The following is a 24,771-nucleotide window of genomic DNA, read 5'->3' on the forward strand; positions in this document are numbered from 1 at the left end:
TTGGACGAAACATTAAAGTTGTTGTTTCCATTGTGTTGCGTTAGATCATTGTGTTGCGTTAGATCTCACCAATAAGCTTTTGGTTCTTGGTGAGAACCTGATGCGGATTTCATGCCACTGATTTTTCCCCACAGATCCTTTTCCAAATGATACGAGCCGATAAAACGCATCGCTGGTACGGAAGAGGCAGAGAGGCGCACACACGTGTCCATGCCTCATTTGAACTCTCTCTTACCCAACAAAGTCAAGATTTTGCTCCTGACGCCTCCATGAACGGTGTCATGAAACCAAACGCCCCATCTTGGTGGATTTGACCTTAATCTGATGCAAAACTCTTTACTGTACTACAGCTCAGAGGTACATGTTGTACTCTTTACTGTACTACAGCTCAGAGGTACATGTTGTACTCTTTACTGTACTACAGCTCGGAGGTAAATATCGTACAGTCTTCGTCGTCAATCTTCCTCCTCGTCTTCTCCCATGTCATCACGTCCTGTAATGGCGGTGTGCAGCCACAAGGAGGAGCTGCAAGACAAATGAATCAACCGCCTGAATGAGCGTTTTACGACCAGTGACATGGAAGCACTTTTTAGTGGCCCGGCCTCTTTTTCTTGAAGTTTTGTGTCTTTTTGTGTCGTTTTGTCTATTTGTAGTTATTTTGTGTCATTAAGTAATCAGTTTGAATCTCTTTGAAGTCGTTTCTTTTGTCTTGTTTGTTGTTGTTTTCTGTGTTTTTGTGTTTCTTTGTGTCTTTTTGCAGCCGCTTGCATCACTTCTGAGTGAAGGCCTTAAACTTTGGGCCCTGAACAAGGTCGGCCTGTAATCCATCCACGCCGATAACTGTGTGTGTGTGTGTGTGTGTGTGTGTGTGTGTGTGTGTGTGTGTGTGTGTGTGTGTGAGCAAATGCATACAGTCCAATGAATAATTCCACATCTTGCCTCATCCTCCCCAAAACCTGAAATTTAAATTCTTGGAGACGTTTGCAAAGCCGGCAACTTTTGTGAGTGCCTGTTTCGGTCAATTACCGCGTCGTGTCGAGATATGTAGCCGCCCGCTAACGAGCGACCTCAGACAATTGGCTGCAGCGAGCCGGGAGGCTGCGCTTGGTGCTCGTCTGCACGAGCGGGCGATGCTAACGAGGACGCTGCTCTGCGATCGACGGACAAAACGCTGCGGAGACGAGCTCGCCGAGCGCCAGATGGTTTAATTGGCAATTACAGGGACAAGACGAGCTTCGCTGCGAGCGTTTGAATATTCAGAGCGGCCGTCTGGTCGCAGCTGCTGGTCGTTTCCAGAAAAGCCGACTGGGATTCAGCCTCTACTTTCTACTTTGCTCCCATCACCCAAACAGAGACAGACTTTCTCTCCGTGTTCTGGCTCCGGGTGAAGTCGTTCCCTCTGTTCCTTTCACATGAAACACACCGAACGCTACAAGAACACACCAGAGAGGTGGAGAGAGGCTGCTGAGCTCTTTTTCCAGCGTCGACTCAAAACGTGGTCGAACTAGCAAGATGAATGAGTGGCGGCTGTGATAGCATGCTAACTCCAGCATGCTATTGTGCAACAATGCTTACAGAAAACTATCTCTGAATTAATCACAGCATCGAACTCCCTTTAACCCACTGTGGCCTGATGGGAAATGGTGTTCGTTAAAGGCTATAAAACTAAAAGTTAGAATGAACAACATGAGAGCGCCCTCTAGTGGCCAAAACGTCACTAAAAACAGCTTAAATTACGGCATCGACATCCATCACCAGCGCATTTCTAAAAAACATGAACCCTGAACTCGTCAAACTTCACATCCAGCGGCTCGTTCTTTATGTTTGCACAACTTTATTGGCATTTTTACAAATAGGGCAATTACAGACAATCCCGGGGCCTCTGGGCTGTTTTTATTGGAGGAGGAGGAAGAGGAGGAGGAGGAGGAGGAGGAGGGGGCAGAGGAAAGAAGGAAGAAAAAGTGAGATAAATTGAGTGAGAGCTTTTAATTTGGCGAGACTCTGTGAAGCTGCATGTGGGGAACGAGCCTATTGGGACTGACCTCAGAGATTTGCTGCTGTGGTAACGGAGTAAAGAGGGGGAGGAGGGGTAAAGGAGTAAAGGAAAGGAGGGGTGAAGGAGAGGAAGAGGTAAAGGAGAGGAGGGTTAAAGGAGAGGAAGGGTAAAGGAGAGGAGGGTTAAAGGAGAGGAAGGCTAAAGGAGAGGAGGGTTAAAGGAGAGGAAGGCTAAAGGAGAGGAGGGTTAAAGGAGAGGAGGGTACAGTAGCATGTTAATGTAAGAAAAGGGTGAGGAGAGGGGGGTCTCTCCAGTTTGAGAGGAGGGACGCCAGAGGAGCCGCCTCCGTTCTCCCTGAAGACACACACACACACACACACACACACACACACACACACACACACACACACACACACACACACACACATTCTCAGATGTAGTAGGAAAAGAAAAGGCTGGGAGTGCAGCAGACTGAGGAGAGGAAGGAAGAGGAATGGGGCTGAACGAACAAGCCTGAGCACACACACACACACACACACACACACACACACACACACACACACACACACACACAGCCAGGCAGTTAGACTGGGAGCGAGCGAGGCAGCAGAAGCAGCAGCTTGAGGAGAAACCAGAGCTGCAGACACACCAGACGTCTACTGGAGCCACCGTGCCGCCTGAGAGTCCTGGATCAGGGTTTACTGGACCTGACAGTCCTGGATCAGGGTTTACTGGACCTGACAGTCCTGGATCAGGGTTTACTGGACCTGACAGTCCAGAATTAGGGTTTACTAGACTTGACAGTCCAGAATCAGGGTTTACTGGACCTGACACTCCTGAATCAGGGTTTGCTAGACCTGACAGTCCAGAATCAGGGTTTACTGGACCTGACAGTCCTGGATCAGGGTTTACTGGACCTGACAGTCCTGGATCAGGGTTTGCTAGACCGGACAGTCCTGGATCAGGGTTTGCTAGACCTGACAGTCCTGGATCAGGGTTTGCTAGACCTGACAGTCCTGGATCAGGGTTTACTGGACCTTTTTGAAGACATCCTCCTGAGTTTTTCCTCCCGGAGCATCTCTCCGGCTGCGTGAGCTTCTCTTTTTTCCCCACGATGAAGAACAGAAGTTCCCTCATCTGGACTCGACCCTCTGAATCCAGTTTCATCGCTTTCAAGTCAAACTTGTTTTGTATTTCATGAAAGAGAAGTTGTCCGGACACCTGCTCGCTCCTCCTCAGCTGTGGAGTTCTGTGGGACGTTTGATTTTCACCTCAAGGATAAAGAACTTTGCAGAGCGAGAAGTTTGGACCTGGAGACCTGGAGACCTGGAGGTGATGCACGGTGAGCGACTGGAGTTCAGTCTCAGTGAACAGAAGCTCAACGCTTCGCTCTCGGTTCCTCCGGTGAGTCCTTCAGGGACTCGGAGAGGAAAGGGATTTGCAGGATTTGGCTCTTGAGCTCCAGAACCCTCTTAGAGGACTCGGTGGGAGGAGATCTGGAGGGTTTGTTGAGGGTTTTGGCTCCTGATGCGAGAGCGGCCGACAGCAGCTTGGCTGCTGGTGGAAAAGCCCATGAAGCAGAAGGTGTAGGTTCATGATAGAGGTTCATGGTGGAGGTTCATGATAGAGGTTCATGGTGGAGGTTCATGATAGAGGTTCATGGTGGAGGTTCATGATAGAGGTTCATGGTGGAGGTTCATGGTGGAAGGTAATGGTGGAGGTTCTTGGTGAAAGTTCACGGTAGAAGTTAAAGGTGGAGGTTCATGGTAGAAGTTTATGGTGGAAGGTAATGGTGGAGGTTCATGGTGGAGGTTCATGGTGGAGGTTCATGGTAGAAGTTCATAATGGAGGTTCCCTGGTTTAGGTTCATTAGTTTAGGTTCCCTGGTGGAGGTTCATTAGTTTAGGTTCCCTGGTGGAGGTTCCCTGGTTTAGGTTCATTAGTTTAGGTTCCCTGGTTTAGGTTCATTAGTTTAGGTTCCCTGGTTTAGGTTCCCTGGTGGAGGTTCCCTGGTTGAGGTTCCCTGGTGGAGGTTCCCTGGTGGAGGTTCCCTGCTGTAGAGCCCTTCCCAAACAGAGACCATGCCTCATGGATCCGCTCCGTGAGCTCGCAGAACCGGCAGCTGATGTGCGGTTCTGTCTCCTGGGAGCTGGAGAGCAGCTGCAGCCGCCTCATCAGCACCTTCAAGCTCCAGTTCACAAAATCCATGAAAGCTAAACTTTGATCAGTTTCTCTGAGTGTTAAATTGCTGTTCTTGTTTCTGTCATTTCAAAATGCTGAAAGCTCTAAAACAGCAGTTCTCTGTTTCTCTCTCCTCACAGATCACAGAGTTCTTTCTATTTTCTGACATCAAGGAAACTTTTCTTCATCATTAAGGAACTCTTATTCAGGACGTTTCTAGGATTTTCCATCTTTCTTTCCTTCAAAAAACGAAGACGTTCTCCCTGTGAATCATTTCAGGGACTTGGAGGACGAGACGACCGCAGACGCCAAGAGGAGAGAGTGCACGAGAGAGAGTGCACGAGAGAGAGAGTGTGCACGAGAGAGTGCACGAGAGAGAGAGTGTGCACGAGAGAGAGAGTGCATGAGAGAGAGAGTGCACGAGAGAGTGTTACTCAACACTCTCTGACTCGCTGTGAGGAAAATAAATCGAGCAGTCGGACATGAAAAGACCATTTTCAGCTTTGAAGAAGCTGAATGTCTAAATATTTCTGGCGGAGAAGAGAAGCTGCCGGCCGCTTCGCTCTGATTGGACGATTACGGGCCGCCTCGCTCTGATTGGACGACTACCGGCCGCCTCGCTCTGATTGGACGATTACGGGCCGCCTCGCTCTGATTGGACGATTACGGGCCGCCTCGCTCTGATTGGACGATTACGGGCCGCCTCGCTCTGATTGGACGATTACGGGCCGCCTCGCTCTGATTGGACGATTACGGGCCGCCTCGCTCTGATTGGACGACTACCGGCCGCTCTCTTCTTCTTCTTCTGTTTCTGACTTTTGTCCTGAATTTTTCGGCCTCGTCTGAGTCGATTTATTTTATTAGACACGAGTTCTTGGATTTAAACGACTGCAAAGCATCATGGGAGATACGGGAAACCCGGTGTCTAACTGACGATACAATTATCCGCGAATAATCAAGTCATTCATGTGAGCTCCGACGCCTTCGACTCTCTTCTGGATTAAAATAAAAGGTTTTTTTGGAGGATTTAGGTTGTTTTTTTTGGTGTTTTTTTGGTGGCCTGAAGCGTCCGTTACTCTTTCAACGCCCCGTCCTGCGTCTCCTCCGGCGGCCCCCGGGGGCCCCACTCTCGGTGGGGACATGCTCCTCGGAGCGGCGGGCCGCGGGCCGAGCCCGCTCCGGTGGCTCGGCCCGCTCCGGTGGCTCGGCCTGCGGCTGTGGTCCCGGCGGGGGACCCTGGTCTTCGCTCTGCTCTGGTTCGGCTCCTGGCTGTTCCTCAACGGGCTGGTCCTGGTCCAACGCAGCATCCTGTCCGACTACTGCACCGACGACAAGAGCAAGAGCATCCTGCAGAGGCTGGTGAGTGGCGGGTCTCGAACCCACGGCTCTTTGTGTTCTTTGGCTTTGTGTTGTGCAGTAAATCATGAGAGACACAGAATCCAGTCTTCTTCCTTTGACGGAGGTCTGGTTCTGGTTCTGTGGACTCGTCTTCTGGAAGAGTTTCTGTTCCTCGGCCGGTGAGTCTTCTGGTCTCTGATGGCTTCATGTTCAGAGGAAATAATTCACTTTAAAACCTGTAGAGCCCCAGGGCCTCATTAGGGGCCCCTTTTATATCCGGTCACAAGGTACAAATGAAGAAAGAAATCTATCCTCCAAAAACATGTCAGATATCAAATGAAACACAAAGATCAGGTATGCACAACCTCTCAACACAACTCAAACAATACCCTTAGGGGTTAAAGGGTTTTAAAGGGTTAAAGGGTCTAAAAGGTTTATAGGGTTAACCCTTTAGACCCTTCAACCTTTAAAAGGTCTAAAGAGTTTGAAGGGGTAACCCTTTAAACCCTTTAAACCCTTTAAACCCTTTAAACCCTTTAGCCTTTAAAGGGTTAAAGGGTTTAAAGGAAGGAAATCAATGTGCTGATTTATAATTAATATTTTCATACTCTGCAGGAACGTGAAATAGGTTTCCATGCAGTTTTATCTCCTGGTGCACTGTGGGTAAAAACACTGATAACGAGACTCTTTTCTTTCCGGCAGTCACAAACACTTTTACATCTCTCTCTCTCTGGATTATCTCTTTCTCATCTCAGCCTGTATTCTCTTTCATATCGATCCTCTTTGGTTCTCCCGTCTGACGCATCGCTTCCTTCCTTCCTTCCTTCCTTCCTTCCTCGTCTCTTTTTATTTCTTTTCCTTCGTTTCATTTTTAGTGGACACACCATCTCCCTGCAGAGGTCAGTGGAGGAGCATCAGAGGTTAAGATTCGGTTACAATAGGTTTGAAATGAGTGAATGCTGGTTTTAAACCGAGCAGCGCTGCGCTGCTCAATGAGGACATGTCGTCTCTGTTCAGCCGCTCCAAGTTCACCAAAAGGAAAAAGAGTTTAATCAGATTAATATCAATGACTTCATCTCCCAGCGAGGACCGGCTGAGTGTTCACAGAGCGACGTCGGCTGCTCTTCTTCTACAAAACGTGATGGAAACATTGAGTTTGTTTCCCTGTTGAACAAACGATGGTTTCAGGGTGAAGAGATACAGCAACGCAACCCTGTTGTTGTTGTTGTTGTTGTTGTAGTAACACAGAGTCTCAGAGGGACATTCCCCTCACACAGGCGCCCCTCCCTCCCCTACCGAACCTCTCGAAGATCCAAACTGGAAGCTGATGAAATCCTAAATAAACTCGGCGCTCCGGCGTCAACAAACAGACGGAACATCTGTCACGTTGTTAGAGATGTTTGGGGAACGCGTTGACGGAGACCAACAGGACGCTCCGTGTTTCCAGAAGCTGCTTCAGCTCTCCAGGTCGCGGTAATGCAGCACAGATGCATGAAGGGATCCCCCCCCCCCCCCCTCCTCTAAAACACCACTGCAGGATCAGCTTTCTGCAAATCTGTCTTAGAGCCACAGAGCTCTGCAGACAAAGCTGACATGTGACCCGGCTGCCGGTTCAGGCCTGTTAGCGGCTTCAGGTGTTGTCCGTACCTGAGCGACTACTTCCTGTGGGATCGTCCCGCCCTCCCAAGCCTTTTGAAGCCAGAGATTTAACCGCTCTCGGGTTCGTAACCGCCGACGGGGCCGAGAGGCAGGCGAGGCCATAAGTCACGTGGAGACGTCTGAGGGTGGAGGCCGGGAACTTCTCGGGGCTCCGGGGAGCGAGGCGGCGACGCCTTCAGCTTCACGAGCCCTCGTGGAGGATCGCTGGCTCCTTAACTGGAACAACATGCTGACGGCGAGGGGCTGAACTGAGTATTCACAAAACAACCACAAAGAGACACAAACTGACCCCAAAGAGACACAAAAACCCACAAAGAGACACAAACTGACCCCAAAGAGACACAAAACAACCACAAAGAGACACAAACTGACCCCAAAGAGACACAAAACAACCACAAAGAGACACAAACTGACCCCAAAGAGACACAAAACAACCACAAAGAGACACAAACTGACCCCAAAGAGACACAAAACAACCACAAAGAGACACAAACTGACCCCAAAGAGACACCAAACAACCACAAAGAGACACAAACTGACCCCAAAGAGACACAAAACAACCACAAAGAGACACAAACTGACCCCAAAGAGACACAAAAATCCACAAAGAGACACAAAACAACCACAAAGAGACACAAAACAACACCAAAGAGACGCAAACTGCCGCCTAACACACGGAGTGGTCTCCAGTGGTCTCCAGTGGGTCTCTGGTGGTCTCCAGTGGGTCTCTTGTGGTCTCCAGCGGTCTCCAGTGGTCTCCAGTGGGTCTCTGGTGGTCTCTGGTGGTCTCCAGTGGGTCTCTGGTGGTCTCTGGTGGTCTCTGGTGGTCTCCAGTTGTCTCCAGTGGGTCTCTGGTGGTCTCTGGTGGTCTCCACTGGTCTCCAGTGGGTCTCTGGTGCTCTCTGGTGGTCTACAGCGGTCTCCAGTGTTCTCCAGTGGGTCTCTGGTGGTCTCTGGTGGTCTCCAGTGGGTCTCCAGTGGGTCTCCAGTGGTCTCCAGTGTTCTCCAGTGGGTCTCTGGTGGTCTCTGGTGGTCTCCAGTGGGTCTCCAGTGGGTCTCCAGTGGTCTCCAGTGGTCTCCAGTGGGTCTCTGGTGGTCTCCAGTGGGTCTCTGGTGGTCTCCAGTGGTCTCCAGTGGGTCTCTGGTGGTCTCTGGTGGTCTCCAGTGGTCTCCATTGGGTCTCTGGTGCCGTCAGCAGGATGCAGCCGGCTGCTTCAGCCTCTCGTAAACTGATCCGCTCTAAAGCTTCTAACTCACCGGCTTCTTCTCGTCAGATAAATCACGTCGTCGCTCGGCACACATGGTTTGTGTTGAGGCAGAAATCTGTATGTTTGTGGCCACGCTGCCTATGTATGGCTCCAACATCGCTGCTGGTCTCTGGCCCTCTGCCTGTGTTTGGCCTGGTGGGTTTAAATGTTGCTTCCAGGGACAAACCGAGACAGCAGGAGCTTCGTGTCGTATTTAACCTTCATTGTCTGTTGACTAATGACAAACAAAAAGCAGTAAACAGGAACATCTGTTTGGACCTTGTGGGACGCCGTACCTTCGTGTTTGTGATGACTCCCTTGGTCATGAACCAGAAACAGGAAGTGACAGGAAGCGACAGGAAGTGATCAACAGCTGTTTTCATCTCTTCAACACGTTTCTCCTCCAGAGAGACGATGGAGAGGTTTTAATAGCCAGTGAAGAGTTATATAACCATGACTCATCGTCTCCTCACGACCTGATTCACACAAGGAAAAGAGAGGAAACGGTCCGGCTCTGATGTACATGAAGTACATGAAGGAAAGCAGTATTATACCTTCAGTACGTACGTATACTCTGAGAAACGTTTAATTAAAGATCAAGTGCAGTAGAAACAGAAGAAGATATGACAGATGCTGCTATGTAGCAATATATATATATATATATATATATATATATATATATATATATATATATATATATATATATATATATATTGACTAAAGAACGTTTAAAAAGCCGCTGACGTGGATAAAAAGTCAAACGACCTCTAAAATATTTCATCTTGCAGCCGAATACGTTTTAGTTTTTCAAGTTACTTTGAGAATAAACATCAGAGATGAGGCTCGAGTCACATGACTCGTTCATCACAGAGCAGAGACACACCGTGCCCCTGTGAATACAACAGGTGTGTGTGTGTGTGTGTGTGTGTGTGTGTGTGTGTCTGTTTGCACGCCCTCCAGCAGCAGTGTGTGTCTCCGTGAGGATGAACCGGAGGTTTGACAGGATTTTGGAGCTCGCGGCCAAAGCGCAGCGGCGCACAAAGCGGCTCGGCTCTCTGATCACATCGTGGAGTCAAACTGTCGTGCGGCTCGTGGGATATTTACCTTCAGGGCACCGAAACCACGACCTGCAGCTGCTGCGCGGGAGGTCGTCTGAAGCCGCCCAACCGGTCCCGTCGTTCAGAGGCCTGAACCGCTTCAACCAGAGAGCGTCAGCTTCCTCTCCGGAGGAAACGGCCTGAAACTCTGTGAGCAGTTATTAAATAAATAAATGTCTGGAGACATTTTTATATCCTCACACTGAACACTGAACTGCTCCAGAAATAATATTTTTAGTCATTAATTTTGTGAACCGTGGGTTTGGGGTTTGCTGAGAGACAAAAGGCCCTAACTTTCTTCCTGGACCTTGAACGCCTCTGATTCTGTGAGATCAGCCTCCGCTTCCTGTGAGGCGAGCGCGAGGTCAGCGCTGCGCCCACGTGTGTGTGTGTGTGTGTGTGTGTGTGTGTGTGAATACGAGTCATTCAGAGATCACATTGTTCTCCGTTGACCTTCGGGACGTCGTGCGTTGCTGCTCTCGACCTTTGACCTCCGGTCCGCCGCATGAATCCGGGCTCTGTTGAAGTCGACGTGCAGCGGCGCCTTTGGGCCTTCGGACGGCGTCTTTCTCTCCGTTTAGAACGGAAGACAAACCGGATGATTCATGGTGCATAAACATATAGATAGTCATGAATTAACTTTGACATTTAAAGGAAGAATTAATCCGGTTTTCCACAAAGCTCAAAGTGTTCTTTAAAAAAACTGCTTTTATTTTGAAGGGATGACATGAGGAGACAGTAGGAGACATGAGGAGACAAGACAAGACATTGGAACAGCATCATGTGCTTTTATTTTGAAGGGACTCCTTCAGCAGTGTGAAAGCATGGTGACCTGCAGACATGGAGCCTTGCAGCCCTCATGAATGTCTTGCAGGTCTTCATGCCCTAAGATATGTCTCACGGGTCTTTGTGCCCTCAGGATCGTCTTGCAGGTCTTGATGTCCTCAAGAATGTCTTGCAGGTCCTTATGCCCTCAGGAATGTCTTGCAGGTCCTTATGCCCTCAGGAATGTCTTGCAGGTCTCGATGTCCTGGTTCAGTTCTACGTGAAGGAATGTAAGCAACGACAAAGAGCTCTTTCTCCCTCCAGCAGCTCGGCTTTCACTCCTACAGGACGTCACTCATGAGCTGAAGTATTAGTACATCACAGTACTCACGACGTAGTACTGCCTTCACATTGTCACTGAGGTCAGAGACGCTGGTCACGGGAACAAAGGAAAGGAAAGAGGGGAGGAGGAAGTGAAAGGAAGGAGGAAAGGAAGGAGCAAGGAAAGGTGGGGAGACGTGAGGAGACATGAGGAGAGTAAAGTACTCGTGCTTTTAGACCTGGTCTACAAAGTACTTCAGTACGTATCTGTGTACTTTGACTGCTTGACTGTTTATCTCGTTGTGTTCGTTTACAACAATTCAAACACTATGGGGTTAGCATAGCTTAGCATAATGACTGGAAGCTAGCTAGCATGGCTCTGTATACACAAGGTGAGCATGAGGACAGGTAGAGGACTAGAGGACGAGAGGATATGTAGAGGACTAGAGGACAGGTAGAGGACTAGAGGACAGGTAGAGAATAGGTAGAGGACTAGAGGACAGGTAGAGAATAGGTAGAGGACTAGAGGACAGGTAGAGGACTAGAGGACAGGTAGAGGACTAGAGGACAGGTAGAGGACTAGAGGACAGGTAGAGAATAGGTAGAGGACTAGAGGACAGGTAGAGGACTAGAGGACAGGTAGAGGACTAGAGGACAGGTAGAGGACTAGAGGATAGGTAGAGGACTAGAGGACAGGTAGAGAATAGGTAGAGGACTAGAGGACAGGTGGAGGACAGGTAGAGGACTAGAGGACAGGTAGAGGACTAGAGGACTAGAGGACTAGAGGACGCGTGCAGGTGTTTCCTCTCAGCTAAGCGTTCCGTTATCTCAACTCTCTCTCCGTCAACATGTGAGCAAACGATGGAGGAGCGTCCGTCAGCAGCCGGCTTCTTTTCCCCGAGTCTCTGATTTCCCGGAACAATTGAACCTGTCTGCATGTCTCACCTGTCTGCATGTCTCACCTGTCTGCATGTCTCACGTTACCCGATCAGCTCTTACCCGATTTGCTCTTTTTTGTAGTTTTTTTCTTCCTGCTGGAGAATCAAAGACTTATCATTTTTTATTTATAACCATTATGATTTATAACTATTATTATTTTAACGTTTTGTCAGAATTTCTGAGGTAAATTCCTGAAGCTCGTCTCGTTCATCTGTCCTCTGTGAGGATTATATGAACACATTGCGCCTTAATAATAAAGATTATTAATAATATTAAAGATGAAGATCAGATCATATTTTGAATTGTCTCCCATTGACTCCCATTGACTCTCATTGTCTCCCATTGACTCTCATTGTCTCCCATTGACTCCCATTGTCTCCCATTGACTCCCATTGACTCCCATTGTCTCCCATTGACTCCCATTGTCTCCCATTGACTCCCATTGACTCCCATTGTCTCCCATTGACTCCCATTGACTCTCATTGTCTCCCATTGACTCCCATTGTCTCCCATTGACTCCCATTGACTCTCATTGTCTCCCATTGACTCCCATTGTCTCCCATTGACTCTCATTGTCTCCCATTGTCTCCCATTGACTCCCACCCCTGCCCTTTACCTCCCCCATGGAGCTCGTCCAGCGGCGGTCGGGCGGTGAAGCCGCTGAGCGTCTTGCTGATGGATGTTTGTGTTGGAATGTGTGCAGAGCGAGGATTAGCGGCGTAATCCCCGAGCGGGGCGACGCTAATCCTCCACCTCGTCCCTCGCACCTCCGGACGCGCTGAGAGGAGCAATCCTCCGGCCTCGTCCTCCTTTCATGAGCGAGCCTTCAGCTTGCACCATGAATACAGAGGTCAGCTCCTCCTGTCAGAGGTCAGAGGTCAGCTCAAGTAAAAAATCACAAAGTTGTCCCAGATTGGTGGGAAGTTTAACAGTTTGTTGGAGCTCTCGGTGTCTTTCTCTTCTTACGACCCATAAATGTTGCTCATAGGTTCCCGTCAGCAGTCAGTGGTGGAGTTAGCACGTTAGCATGTTAGCTCCCCAGCTCTAGAGGCATTTATCTCGGCGGCGACTCTGTTTTCTGATCAGTTGCTTTCAATCTGACGCTGCAAAGCAAAAAAAAAAAGTTGCGCTTCAGGATTTAGAACATTTTGCTCAATTTCAATATAAAAGTCATAGCTTTTCAAAATAAAAGGTCTAATTTTATACTACATTAAAATATATTTTTTTAAATGTTTGTATTCTCAAAAAAGTTAATTTTTCCGAGAGGAGGTTTTGACATGAAACGTGACGGTCGCAATAAAGTTTAGTTTTTTAAAAGCATCTCCACCCTCCTCCCCCGCAGTGCCTGGAGTTCGGCGAGGGCTCGGTGACGGGCGACATGTGTGAGGACCTGTGCGTGCTCGGCCTGGTGGAGTACAAGCGCTGCCTCTACTACGAGAACGGGAAGAAGGTGGTGGAGGCGCGCTGGAGAGGGAACCCCGTCATCCTCAAGTCCAAACTGGAGAACTTCTCCTCGTACGAGCCACTGGGAATACTGGACTACCAGGTGAGGTTTATGGCTGGTGATGGGGGAAAGGAGGAGGGGCTAAAGAGAGGCAACCACTTACTGTCCTCCTCTCTGACAGGACACGGCCGAGGAGCTCTCGCCGCTCGACGTGGTTTTCTACGCCACTCTGGAAGTAAGTCGCTCGTCTGCTGCTGGACTGACACGAAAACACCTTCAAGGCGAGAAAAAGGGCAAAAAGCCCAGAGAGAGCAAGAGAGGAGGAGCTCTCATCAAGATGGACAGAAGGACAATAGATGTCACGTGACTAGAAGGACAATAGATGTCACGTGACCAGAAGGACAATAGATGTCATGTGACCAGAAGTACAACACATATGCTACATATAATGAGAGTAATAGCATGATGAAGAAGTTATAACTACCAATAATAATAATAATAATAATAATGATAATAATAAAATCAGTAATGGTATTAGCAATGCAACTAGCAGTGCAACTAGCAATGCAACTAATAATAATACGATCACATTTTTTCTGTGAGAGCAGCTTCTTTTTTCTTCTGGTCTCAGGTACGGAACTCTCTGGGACTCGCTGAGGAAGACGAGGACGAAGAAACAGGAGGAGGAGCAGGAGGAGGAGGAGCAGGAGGAGCAGGAGGAGCAGCAGGAGGAAACGGCTCCCTGGCCAGGCTTTGGGGGAAGAAGCTGAGCAGCAGAGAGAAGAGCTACTCCCGGGCGGAGCTGGCCTCGCTGTGGTCTCTGCTGCAGCAGGAGGAGTACACCTTCCTCCGGTAAACTACCCGTGACACGGGACTCTCCCAGTGTAGAACTCAGAGAACGTTCTCCAGAGATGACCTTTGACCTCTAACCTCTGTCCCCCCTCCAGGGTGCTGCAGGACCTCAGCACCCACGTGGCCCAGGTGCTGGGCTCCTGCGGTCACTTCTACGCCGTGGAGTTCCTCTCCGCCGGCCACGCCTGGGACCAGAACCTCTTCTCCCTGGAGGAGGCGGGGCCGGGGGCCCGGGGCCGCTGGGGCGCCCGGGAGCAGGTGCACCGCATCGCGCTCAGCTTCCTGCACATGGTGCGGCACTTCGACCGCGACTTCACCCACAAGCTGCACCTGTGTGACATCAAGCCGGAGAACTTTGCCATCAGGAAGGACCTCACGGTGAGGGGTGTTGTTTGGTGCGATGGCCTCTTAAAGGGCCGGTAGCATCCTCGCTCCTCTTAAAGGGCCGGTAGCATCCTCGCTCCTCTTAAAGGGCCGGTAGCATCCTTACTCCTCTTAAAGGGCCGGTAGCATCATCGCTACTTTTAAAGGGCCGGTGGCATCCTCGCTCCTCTTAAAGGGCCGGTAGCATCCTTACTCCTCTTAAAGGGCCGGTAGCATCCTTACTCCTCTTAAAGAGCCGGTAGCATCCTTACTCCTCTTAAAGGGCCGGTAGCATCCTTACTCCTCTTAAAGGGCCGGTAGCATCCTTACTCCTCTTAAAGGGCCGGTAGCATCCTTACTCCTCTTAAAGGGCCGGTAGCATCATCGTTACTTTTAAAGGGCCGGTAGCATGACAATATTAATAATAATGATAATGACAATATTAATAATAATGACAATAATGATAATAATGACAATAATAAGAATAAGAATCTTAATAATAATAATAATAATAATAATAATAATAATAATAATAATAATAATAATAATAATGATCATGACCGGTCTCTGCAGGTGGTGGCCATCGACGTGGACATGGCGTTCTTCGAGCCCAAGATGAGAGACATCCTGGACCAGAACTGCAGCAGCGACGACGACTGCAACTTCTTCGACTGCTCGTCCGGATGCAACCTGAACCGCCGCCGCTGCAGCGGCCGCCGCAGGAACAGCAACCTGCAGGTGAGCAACAGCAACCTGCAGGAGAGCAACAGCAACCTGCAGGTGAGCAACAGCAACCTGCAGGTGAGCAACAGCAACCTGCAGGAGAGCAACAGCAACCTGCAGGTGAGCAACAGCAACCTGCAGGTGAGCAACAGCAACCTGCAGGAGAGCAACAGCAACCTGCAGGTGAGCAACAGCAACCTGCAGGAGAGCAACAGCAACCTGCAGGAGAGCAACAGCAACCCTGGCGTGGGCCTGTGGGCCTTTTCTTTGTCAGGATACGCTGCCATTTTTATTAAAATGTCAAAATGAACCTGAAGAGAAACCGATGAATGAATAAAGCTTGTTGTGTTTCCTGCCTGTTACTGAGGCTGTTAGCACACATCTCTTAAATATATCTGTTTTATTTATGTTTCCATGTTAATATTATTTACTACAGTAACATCTCTGGCGTTACGTATATTTACGTCAAGAAAAAGACTAAAAAGGTTTTTTTTTTAGCAAAAAACAACATGTAGATTTACAAGTTCAAACAAACAACAAACAAACAAACAAATCTTATGTTTATGACAACAACACAAAGGTCAGTGTTTATCATTTAGTGGAAATGTTCATGTTTTATTTAGTTTTTTTTTATTAATCATCCAAACTTTTACATTTTCTAAAACTTTATTTTTTCTTGTATTATTTAGAGCTAACATCCTAATTAATCAAATATATTACAATACATATACAATTTAGTTTTGTTCTTTAAGTTTCTTCATTTCTCAGAAAACATGAGTTTTTTTAATTTCATATTTTTTGTTTTGAATTATTTTTCCAGAAAACTTTACATTTTTGTTGTCCGTTCCAATATTTAATTCTTGATCTCAGGAAAGACTCAAAGATAAAATAGTTTATTAATGAATTTAAAGTTAAAACGATATGAATTAATAATTACATTTGTTTAAAATGAAACACTGAAAAACTAAAAATAATTAATAACTTTTTTCAGTTTGAGAAAAGAACATTTTCTGTTTCTACACGTCCAACATTAATAACTATTAATCATTATTTATAACTGTTTTCATTTAACCTTATTAACTTTTTCTTTTCTCCATAATCTGATTTAAAACTAAACGACTGAACAACGATTCTGTCTTTCAGCTTTTAGTTCAGCGCTGAGGAAAGATGATTAGTAAAGAATGATAATTATTAAAGAATGATAATTATTAAAGAATGATAATTACTGAAGAATGATAATTATTAAAGAATGATAATTATTAAAGAATGATAATTACTGAAGAATGATAATTATTAAAGAATGATAATTACTGGATAATAATAATAATCATTGAGCTGAGGATTGAGGCGGGTTCAAACCCGACAGGAAGAAATCTGCGTTTAATACATTTCCTTTTAGTATTCTGATACTTTAAACATTTTATTATTATTATTATTATTATTATTATTATTATTATTATGTTCAGAATAAATGAGAATAGAGAAGAACAAAGCATCAAAAATTACAATTAAAAATTCACTTTTAGAAATGATTATAATAATTGTTGTGATTTGTACTTTTTTATGTTTTCGTTTTCTCAATCCACCATTTATAATAATAATGATAATCATAATAATAATCATATTAATAATAATAACTACAAGTAGATGTTTTTACATTAGTACACAACATTATTATGTATTATGCATCAGGTGTTTTTATTTAAATATTGGTTTAGTTATCACATGAAAATGAAATTATAATTTAATGAAATTGTTTTTGAATAATTTCAAAATAATTATTAGAATAATTATAACGTATAATATTACATTATTCTATTAACATCACGGAATAAATTATGAATGAGCTGTTTTTACAAAGCACTTTTAATTATTATAAAAATGTAAGAATAATGATGGTTATATTACAATCATAATTACCAAAATAATACCAATATTAATAACACATATTATCATGATTATAATAATAATATGTATAATCATAATGAATATTATAATAATAATATGTATAATAATGTTAATAATAATAATAATACGTATAATCATTATTTAAACAATTATACATATAATAATGATAATAATAATAATAAAATAATAATGATAATAATGATAATAATGATAATAATAATAATAATAATAATAGATCAGCCATAACTTGAAGAGGTTCTGAAGCTCCGGCCCGTCCGACTCCGAGGAAAAACGTCTGTGAAACAACTCTTCCTCCATCACCTTCATCACCTTCATCACCTTCATCAGCTCCCTCACCTTCATCACCTTCATCACCTTCATCACCAGGACTCTCATCCCCCGGCCGGCTTCGGTATCTCGTGTCACACGACACGAGATACCGAAGCATTCATCAAGAGAATATGAGACGGAGGGAAAATATTCTTCTTTCTACGGACGAAATAACAACAGAAACATCCGATGAAGACGAGGGAGAAGAAGAAGAAGAAGAAGAAGAAGAAGAAGAAGAAGAAGAAGAAGAAGAAGAAGAAGAAGAAGAAGAAGAAGAAGAAGAAGAAGAAGAAGGTTAAAAGCAGAAACTGGAGGTCAAAGAGAAAAAGAAACAAAGCTAAATCAAACAGAAGAGTTGAAGACAAAAGGAGAAACAAAAAAACAAAAGAGAACAAATGATGAACAAAAGAAGAGAAGAAGAAAGAAGTGAAGATCAGACCGTACGGAAGGTGTTGACACGTCCATGACACGCTGCCGTCCTATTGGTCCACCTGAAGCTCCCCGCCTGTCAGTCATCTCCTCAGAGAAAGGGGGCATTGTCTTTTTTAACTCTGTGTGTGTGTGTGTGTGTGTGTGTGTGTGTGTGTGTGTGTGTGTGTGTGTGTGTGTGTGTGTGTGTGTATGTGTGTGTCTGCAAATCGACGTAGAAACAAAAAGGTCATCTTTTGTCTTTTCTTATCTTTCTCCCTGTGAAACTGCTCTCGTTCAGGTTTTCAACGACATCCAGACAGACAATGGCAGAACCTCAGTCTGTTGCATTCTGGGTAGGACTCTCTGGAGCAGCACTTAACTGGTTCGAATCCTACTTGAAGGACCGACAGTACTTTGTGTCAGTAGTTAATTACACATCAGAGCTGACTAGGATGACATGTGGTGTTCCCCAAGGCTCAATACTGGGGCCTCTTCTGTTCTACATCTACGTGCTTCCAGTGGCTCAGATTATGAAAAAACAACAAAGTGTGTTATCATTACTATGCAGACGACACACACATCTACATAACTATATCACCAGAGGACTATGATCCCATACGAGGAGCTGACTAAATGCATCGATGTTAAAAACCTCAAACCAAGACAGAAATCTAAGGATTCAGACCTCAACCTGAACATTCATATCAATATCTTAAATGATCTTCTTCTTTCCTTTTGTCTCCTTTCTCTCCTTTTTTCACTACACACTACACTATCTCCGTTGTCCTTTCTCTGTTTCCTCCTCTGGCCTCCTTCTCTGCCTCCTTTCTCCTTCTGGTTATTCCACTTCTTCTTCTTCAGGTGATCTGTGAGAAGATCTTCCGGCCGTGGTTTTCTCCCACGCTGCTCGGCGCCAAAGCCGGTCTCCCTCTGCAGGTGTGTTCACAGTGTATTTACTTCTATGTTCATATGTGTTTATTTACGTTTACGTTGTATTTAAAATGTAGACATCCATCTATCGATTTGAACCTACCTGGTTAGGTGGAGGAAGAGCTTGTGCTTCGTTAACTTTCGCACCCGAAGCCCCGCGGCGGCCATTACCGGACAAGAAAAGGGACGAATAAGTCTCATCGACATGGACATGGGCCTGCTGGGTGACAGTCGTGTGTTTGTGTTCCTGCAGGTGGAGCTGCAGCGAGCCGTGCAGGAGTGTTCAGAGACCGACGGAGGGGAGGAAGAGGAAGAGGAGGAAGGAGGAGGAGGAGAGGCAGGTCAAGGTCGGGGCGTCCACCAGCGCCTCCTCAGCATCCTGACCCGCCTCCTGCAGGAGGGAGGGGCCTCTGGTGAAGGAGGCGGGGCCTGGGAGGAGAAAGGCCCCGCCCACACTGCGCTGAACTTCTGAGCGGGTGAAGAGTGACAGGGACTTGTGGGCGGGGCTTCCAGCGGAAACAGTTTTGGGGGGAAGCATTGGAGATCCCTCTGGAGATGCTTATCCTGGAGTCCACTGACCCTCCAGGAGAAATCCAGTGAACCCAGAGCTCCCAGCAGGATGTGTTCAGTTAGGACCAGGAGACAGGAAATGGACTCACTCAAGACTTTATCTCGTCAAACATGAACTGTGTATATGTCCTACATGGCTCCTTAGCTAAATAAACAACCCTCCCGGGTTGGAAGAACTCCATGAGGACCCGAGGAGGATCCGATGAGGACTTGATGAATGTTGGAAACCCAACATCCAGACCAGGACCCGGTCTCCTCAGACGGTTTCCTACTTTTGCTCATCTAGTGTGCGATGTAGTAAATGTACTAATATTAATAATGCCACTCCATCAGTAAATGAATGACTTAAGAGAGTATTTCTGTCCGCTATGAGTACTTTTCCTCTAAAAGAGTATTTCTACTGTCTGCTTTAAGTACTTCTCCTCTGTCTCCTGTGAGTACTTTTCCTCTCAGAGAGTATGTCTAATGTTTCCTATGGATACTTTTCCTTTAAAAGAGTATTTCTACTATTTGCTATGAGTACTTTTCCTCTAAAAGAGTATTTATACTGTCTGCTTTTAGTACTTTTAGTAGAGTATTTCTACTGTTTCCTATGCATACTTTTTCTTTAAAAGAGTATTTCTACTGGCTGCTATGAGTACTTTTCCTCTTACAGAGTACTTCTACTGCCTTCCTGAGGGCAGTGTTTGGACTCCACAGTTCTCCTGTGAGGAACTTGCAGAACGTGGCGTCTGAGGATTTATCCTCGTAGTAAAGTGTGTAAACACACGGAGGCCAAACCTCCTGCAGCTGCTTCTCTCAGCCCAGCTGCTTTCTGACAGGAGGCATCATGGGAGGAGTGAGGCATCATGGGAGGTGTGGGAAGCGCTCCTCGCTGCTCTCTTTGTGCTCAGCGGCCTCCTGACAGCTGGCCGCTACACGACACAGCCGGAGGAAAGCCTTGTTTATGTTTCAGAAACCCGTTTCTTTCAGGGTCTGAATGCAAAGAAAGCAACTTAACTCTGGAGCAGCAGGAGGTCAGAGTTCAGATCTCCTGCAGACGATTTCCTGCAGAAGATCTTTTGAAGACGATCTCCTGTAGACGATCTCTTGCAGACAATCGCTTGCAGACGATCTCTTGCAGGTGGAAGATCTCCTGCAGACCTTCTTCTTTAGATAATCTCTTGCAGACGATCTCCTGCAGACGATCTCCTGCAGACGATCTCCTGCAGACGATCTCCTGCAGACGATCTCGTGCAGACCTTCTTCTTTAGATAATCTCTTGCAGACGATCTTCTTCAGACGATCTCCTGCAGACGATCTCCTGCAGACGATCTCTTGCAGACAGCAGTTCTCCTCCAGTCGCTATCCTGCAGATGCCAGTAGATCAGGTTTCAGAGTCCTAGGGTTTCTGTAGAAATCCAGAAGGAAAGTGAGACGACGGAGAGGAAGAAGAAGCCTGAGGCGAGACCCAACATGTCAGAACAGCCTCCGTCAATCTGGGCTGAGAGTTATAAATATAAACCAAAGCTCCTATTTACAAAACAATGAGGAATCTAGTATCCTCTCACTTTAGTCAGGGACTGGCCCTCAGGAGAGAGGGAATATAAAACACAGGGCTCATCTGAGGGACAGATATGTATTATTAACAGAATAATACAGAACATCAGATGTTTACGGGGTTTTTTCCATCATTTTGTCGATGGTTTCCATCATTAATTACCAAGCTGGAAAGAGGAGACGCTGGTTTTTCCCATCGGACATTAAATGTTTCACTTGTGTGGAAACGCAGGAATGAAACACGAGAGCGTAAACACGAGTGAAGAGCTGAAAACGACGAGGAGGCCGTAACCTTCCTCACTTTAAACTGACCCTTTATATCACCTCTTCTTCTTCTGTGGTGCTTTAACGGCACAGCTCACTGTTCTGGATGTGCACATGAACGTCACTGAAAAGCAGCACACCTGAAAATACTTCTCACATCTCTAACTGCTGTCTGACGTCGTACTAAAAAGAGAGAACCCAGAGAGGGAGATTCCTGCTTCCACCAGCTGTAAGTTCAGTGTCGTGTACTTCAGCCTGCAGAGGCCTCACATTGCTGCTGCATGACCGGACACGCCCACTGTTTTCATCTCCATGGCGACACTCTGCATCGGGTTACCGGAGATTAAAGCGCCAGAGCGCTTCGTTCGCTTAAGGAGCGTTTTCCTGAGAACGCTTCAGCCGGGGCTTCTGGGTATCGGACGTCTCCAACGATGAGCTCATGCCGCGTTGCTGCTGCCAAGCGGGCCGAGCTCAGCTGCTTCAGTTTAACAGCCTGTTAACTGTGTTTCTGTGCGATGACACGATTCACGAGGCCGCACAGGAAGTAGAGCGTCCTGTGACCACGCAGGAAGTAGAGCGTCCTGTGACCACGCAGGAAGTAGAGCGTCCTGTGACCACGAAGGAAGTAGAGCGTCCTGTGACCGCGCAGGAAGTAGAGCGTCCTGTGACCACGAAGGAAGTAGAGCGTCCTGTGACCGCGCAGGAAGTAGAGCGTCCTGTGACCACGCAGGAAGTAGAGCATCATGTGACCGCGCAGGAAGTAGAGCGTCCTGTGGCCACACAGGAAGTAGAGCGTCCTGTGACCACGCAGGAAGTAGAGCATCCTGTGGCCACACAGGAAGTAGAGCGTCCTGTGACCACGCAGGAAGTAGAGCATCCTGTGGCCACACAGGAAGTAGAGTGTCCTGTGACCAGCAGGGAAGTAGAGCGTCCTGTGGCAATGCAAGAAGTAGAGCATCCTGTGGCAACGCAGGAATTAGAGCGTTATAAGCAGAAAGTAGAGCGTCGTAAACGGGAAGTAGAGCGTCCTGAGGCACGCAGGTTATGTTTAGGATACAAAGTACTTGGTTATCGTACTTATTGTTGGCCAGCGGGATGTCAGGAGGAAGAGGAAGAGGAAGAAGAAGAAGAAGAAGAAGAAGAAGAAGAAGAAGAAGTAGAAGAAGAAGAAGAAGAAGAAGAAGAAGAAGAAGGTGAACTCGACTCGTTCCAGTCTGAACTCGTAGTCGTCCTGCGTGAGGAGACAAGTTCAGAATTCTTCCTGAAGCTTCATGAGATCATCTGAGACGTCTGGAGCTTCAGATCTGATGGATGGAGGCGTGCCGGCGTGTCGGCGTGTCGGCGTGGTGTTTGTTCAAGACGAGGTCGTCACGTGTTCAGGAGTCATGAGAAGCGACTTCAGGGGATCAGACGAGCTCCCAGTTTAGCTTCAGCCCTCAGGGAGCGTTTCCACTGGGAGCGATGGCATTCCTCTGGAAGAGAAAGACGTGTCCTGACATTTCAGAGCTGTGATTAGAAATGTTTCATATCATATCAGACCATATCTTAAGTTCTGTTCAGCGCCATTTTGTTTTTTTATGACACAAGAGAGCGGAGTGAAAACACGCCGAAGGGTTCAAGTTGTCAGACGTAGGAAGGAGGAGGAGGAGGAGGAAACACGGACAGAGACAAAGAAGAGAGTATTTATACTGTGTGATAATAGTACTTCCAGTGTAATGGAGTGTTTCTAATCATAAACATAATTGTGGTTCTAGTTCAGGTTGTTTCCTCTCAGTTCTCATGCAGCGTTAAACTCCGCTCAGTTCAATTAAAGCGAACGAGATAAAAGTGATGAACTGGTTCTGTTCTTCGGAAACTCATTTCACAGGCTGGGGAGCCTGAACTGGGAGACATGAAGTCTCTGAACTGGGAGACATGAAGTCTCTGAACTGGGAGAAATATTAAAACAGACTAAAGCTGACGACCCACTGGAGCGTCGTCCTCCAGCTCTCCGTTTGTTTCTTCCTCCAACTATAAAAACTGAAAGTTCAGCAACTTCCTTCTGGATAAATAAAGTGTGTCTCGTCTTCTGTGAAGAATAGATGGAAACAAAAAAATATAAAAACATAGACAGAATATTTTAAAACATAGACAAAATATATCAATGCGGCAGCAATCTGACGCCGGCCGGCTCCACATTCCCGACGGACGGAGGCAGATCACACACCTGCAGACACACAACGCGCTGCAGACACACAACGCGCTGCAGACACACAACGCGCTGCAGACACACAACGCGCTGCCCGCTGCAGCTTATTAAAACCGAATCATTTTGTCGTCCAGATGTGTTTCATGTGTTCGGTACCGAGGCCTCGAGACCTTCACTCATATCTCGTGAATCATAACCACATTATGATAAAACACACCAGCTGTTTCCAGTCTTTATGCTAAGCTAGCCGGCTATAGTTACACATCCAGGATACATGAATGGATGTGGGATCAATATGAACATCTGATGCTGCTCAGAGTTCATGCACGCTGAAGAGACTTCAGTACTAATGGAGAAAAACATCTTGGTGTTGAAATCAAACTCAGCCCCAAATGTAATGAAACAGTTTTCACACATTTACTTTGTTGGAAGTTTAATAAGGTTTACATTTTGTTTGGATCCAACAGTTTTTTGATGTCAGCCGGGAAACAAAAAAAAATCAAGAATTCTCAGAGAGATTTATTTTTAACACGGGCGATCCTGCACATATGGAAGCCCGTTTCCACTACAAAAAAACCCCAAAAATTAGGAGCAAAAAAAATTAAAATAGGACACAAAATAAAAAAATATATAATATAATAATTACCAAAATAAAACAATAGGACTTTTTAAAAAAAAAAAAAAAAGACAATAATTCAGATTTTTTTTTTGCCTATTTTGTTTTGTGGAGAAAAAAAGTCAACAAAAAAAAAATCTACAAAAAATAAAAAAGATTTTTTTTTTTTGTCCTAATTTCTTTTTTTTTTTGTCCTAATTTATTCTTTTTTTTTTTTTTTTTTTTTTTTGTCGTAACTTTTTTTTTGTGGCGGAAATGTGCTTCCATCGTCTGAAGCTCTCTGCATGACATCTGAGTTCAGTCTCCCATCTTTAGTTTCCTTCAGCTCAGGAACCTCCTGCATCACAATCAGGAATAAAGTTCAAAGTGGAGAGAATCTGCTTTTCGTAGGTTTCCAACCTCCATCTTTCTCGCTGCAGTCCTCTTTTTTTAATATATTTTGTTCCCAGCGAGCTGAGGTTTGGCCGCAGACAAAGCGTGGGAGGCGAGCAGCCGTCATTTCATCACTTAACAGGAAGAATGATGACTTTCCCCCCCGAGCCTTCGCTGCTGATAAACGATGATAAAGACGGATGCCTCCGCTGAAAGGCACAAAGAGAGACTTCACGGGAAATATTCTAATTATTTTCTCACACGGACGTGATGGATTATTTGGCCGGGGACGAATTAATCTGCGAGCAGATAAAACGTCCTCTCCGTGACCGATGAGGAGGAGGAAGAGGAGGAAGCTGCTGCTCCTCCTCCTCATCGGGGTTTTAGAGAACTGCTCTTTGTCGGGTTTTCTCTTCTGATGAAGCTGGTGGCTTCTGGCCCCCAGAGGAGTCGTCATATGAACCCCAAATGAGTTATAATACTGTTATTTTATATGAAAATTATGATTTTAATGACTTAAAGAATCGGAATCTCCAATAAAAATCACAATGAAACAAACCGTTGGCGTCTTATGAAGCAGTTTCAGTCCAAAAACTGTCTTGTTTCGTTAAAAAATGTAAAAGTTATAACTTTAATGCATAAACATGGTGTGAGTGGTGCATGCTGGGTAACCATCTGCACATCATTTTCCGCTTAAGACGCGTTCTGAGAAACCTCC

The 24,771-nt window shown here is 46.2% G+C and overlaps 1 protein-coding gene across 1 annotated transcript; it reads left to right on the forward strand.

Moving 5' to 3' along the window:
- The first annotated feature begins 5,317 nt into the window (after positions 1–5,317).
- dipk1c (divergent protein kinase domain 1C) lies at positions 5,318–19,600 on the forward strand. Its single transcript, XM_068582345.1, has 8 exons — positions 5,318–5,536; positions 12,886–13,089; positions 13,169–13,222; positions 13,619–13,839; positions 13,935–14,217; positions 14,776–14,940; positions 18,436–18,510; positions 18,758–19,600. Exons 1-8 carry the CDS (start codon positions 5,318–5,320, stop codon positions 18,974–18,976), a joined length of 1,440 nt encoding a protein of 479 aa, XP_068438446.1. The 3' UTR covers positions 18,977–19,600.
- Positions 19,601–24,771: the final 5,171 nt, after the last annotated feature.

Source organism: Clinocottus analis, unplaced genomic scaffold, assembly GCF_023055335.1.
Source record: "Clinocottus analis isolate CAN_PGR_092001 unplaced genomic scaffold, fCliAna1.0.p SCAF_18, whole genome shotgun sequence".
In the NCBI taxonomy this organism is placed as follows: domain Eukaryota; kingdom Metazoa; phylum Chordata; class Actinopteri; order Perciformes; family Cottidae; genus Clinocottus; species Clinocottus analis.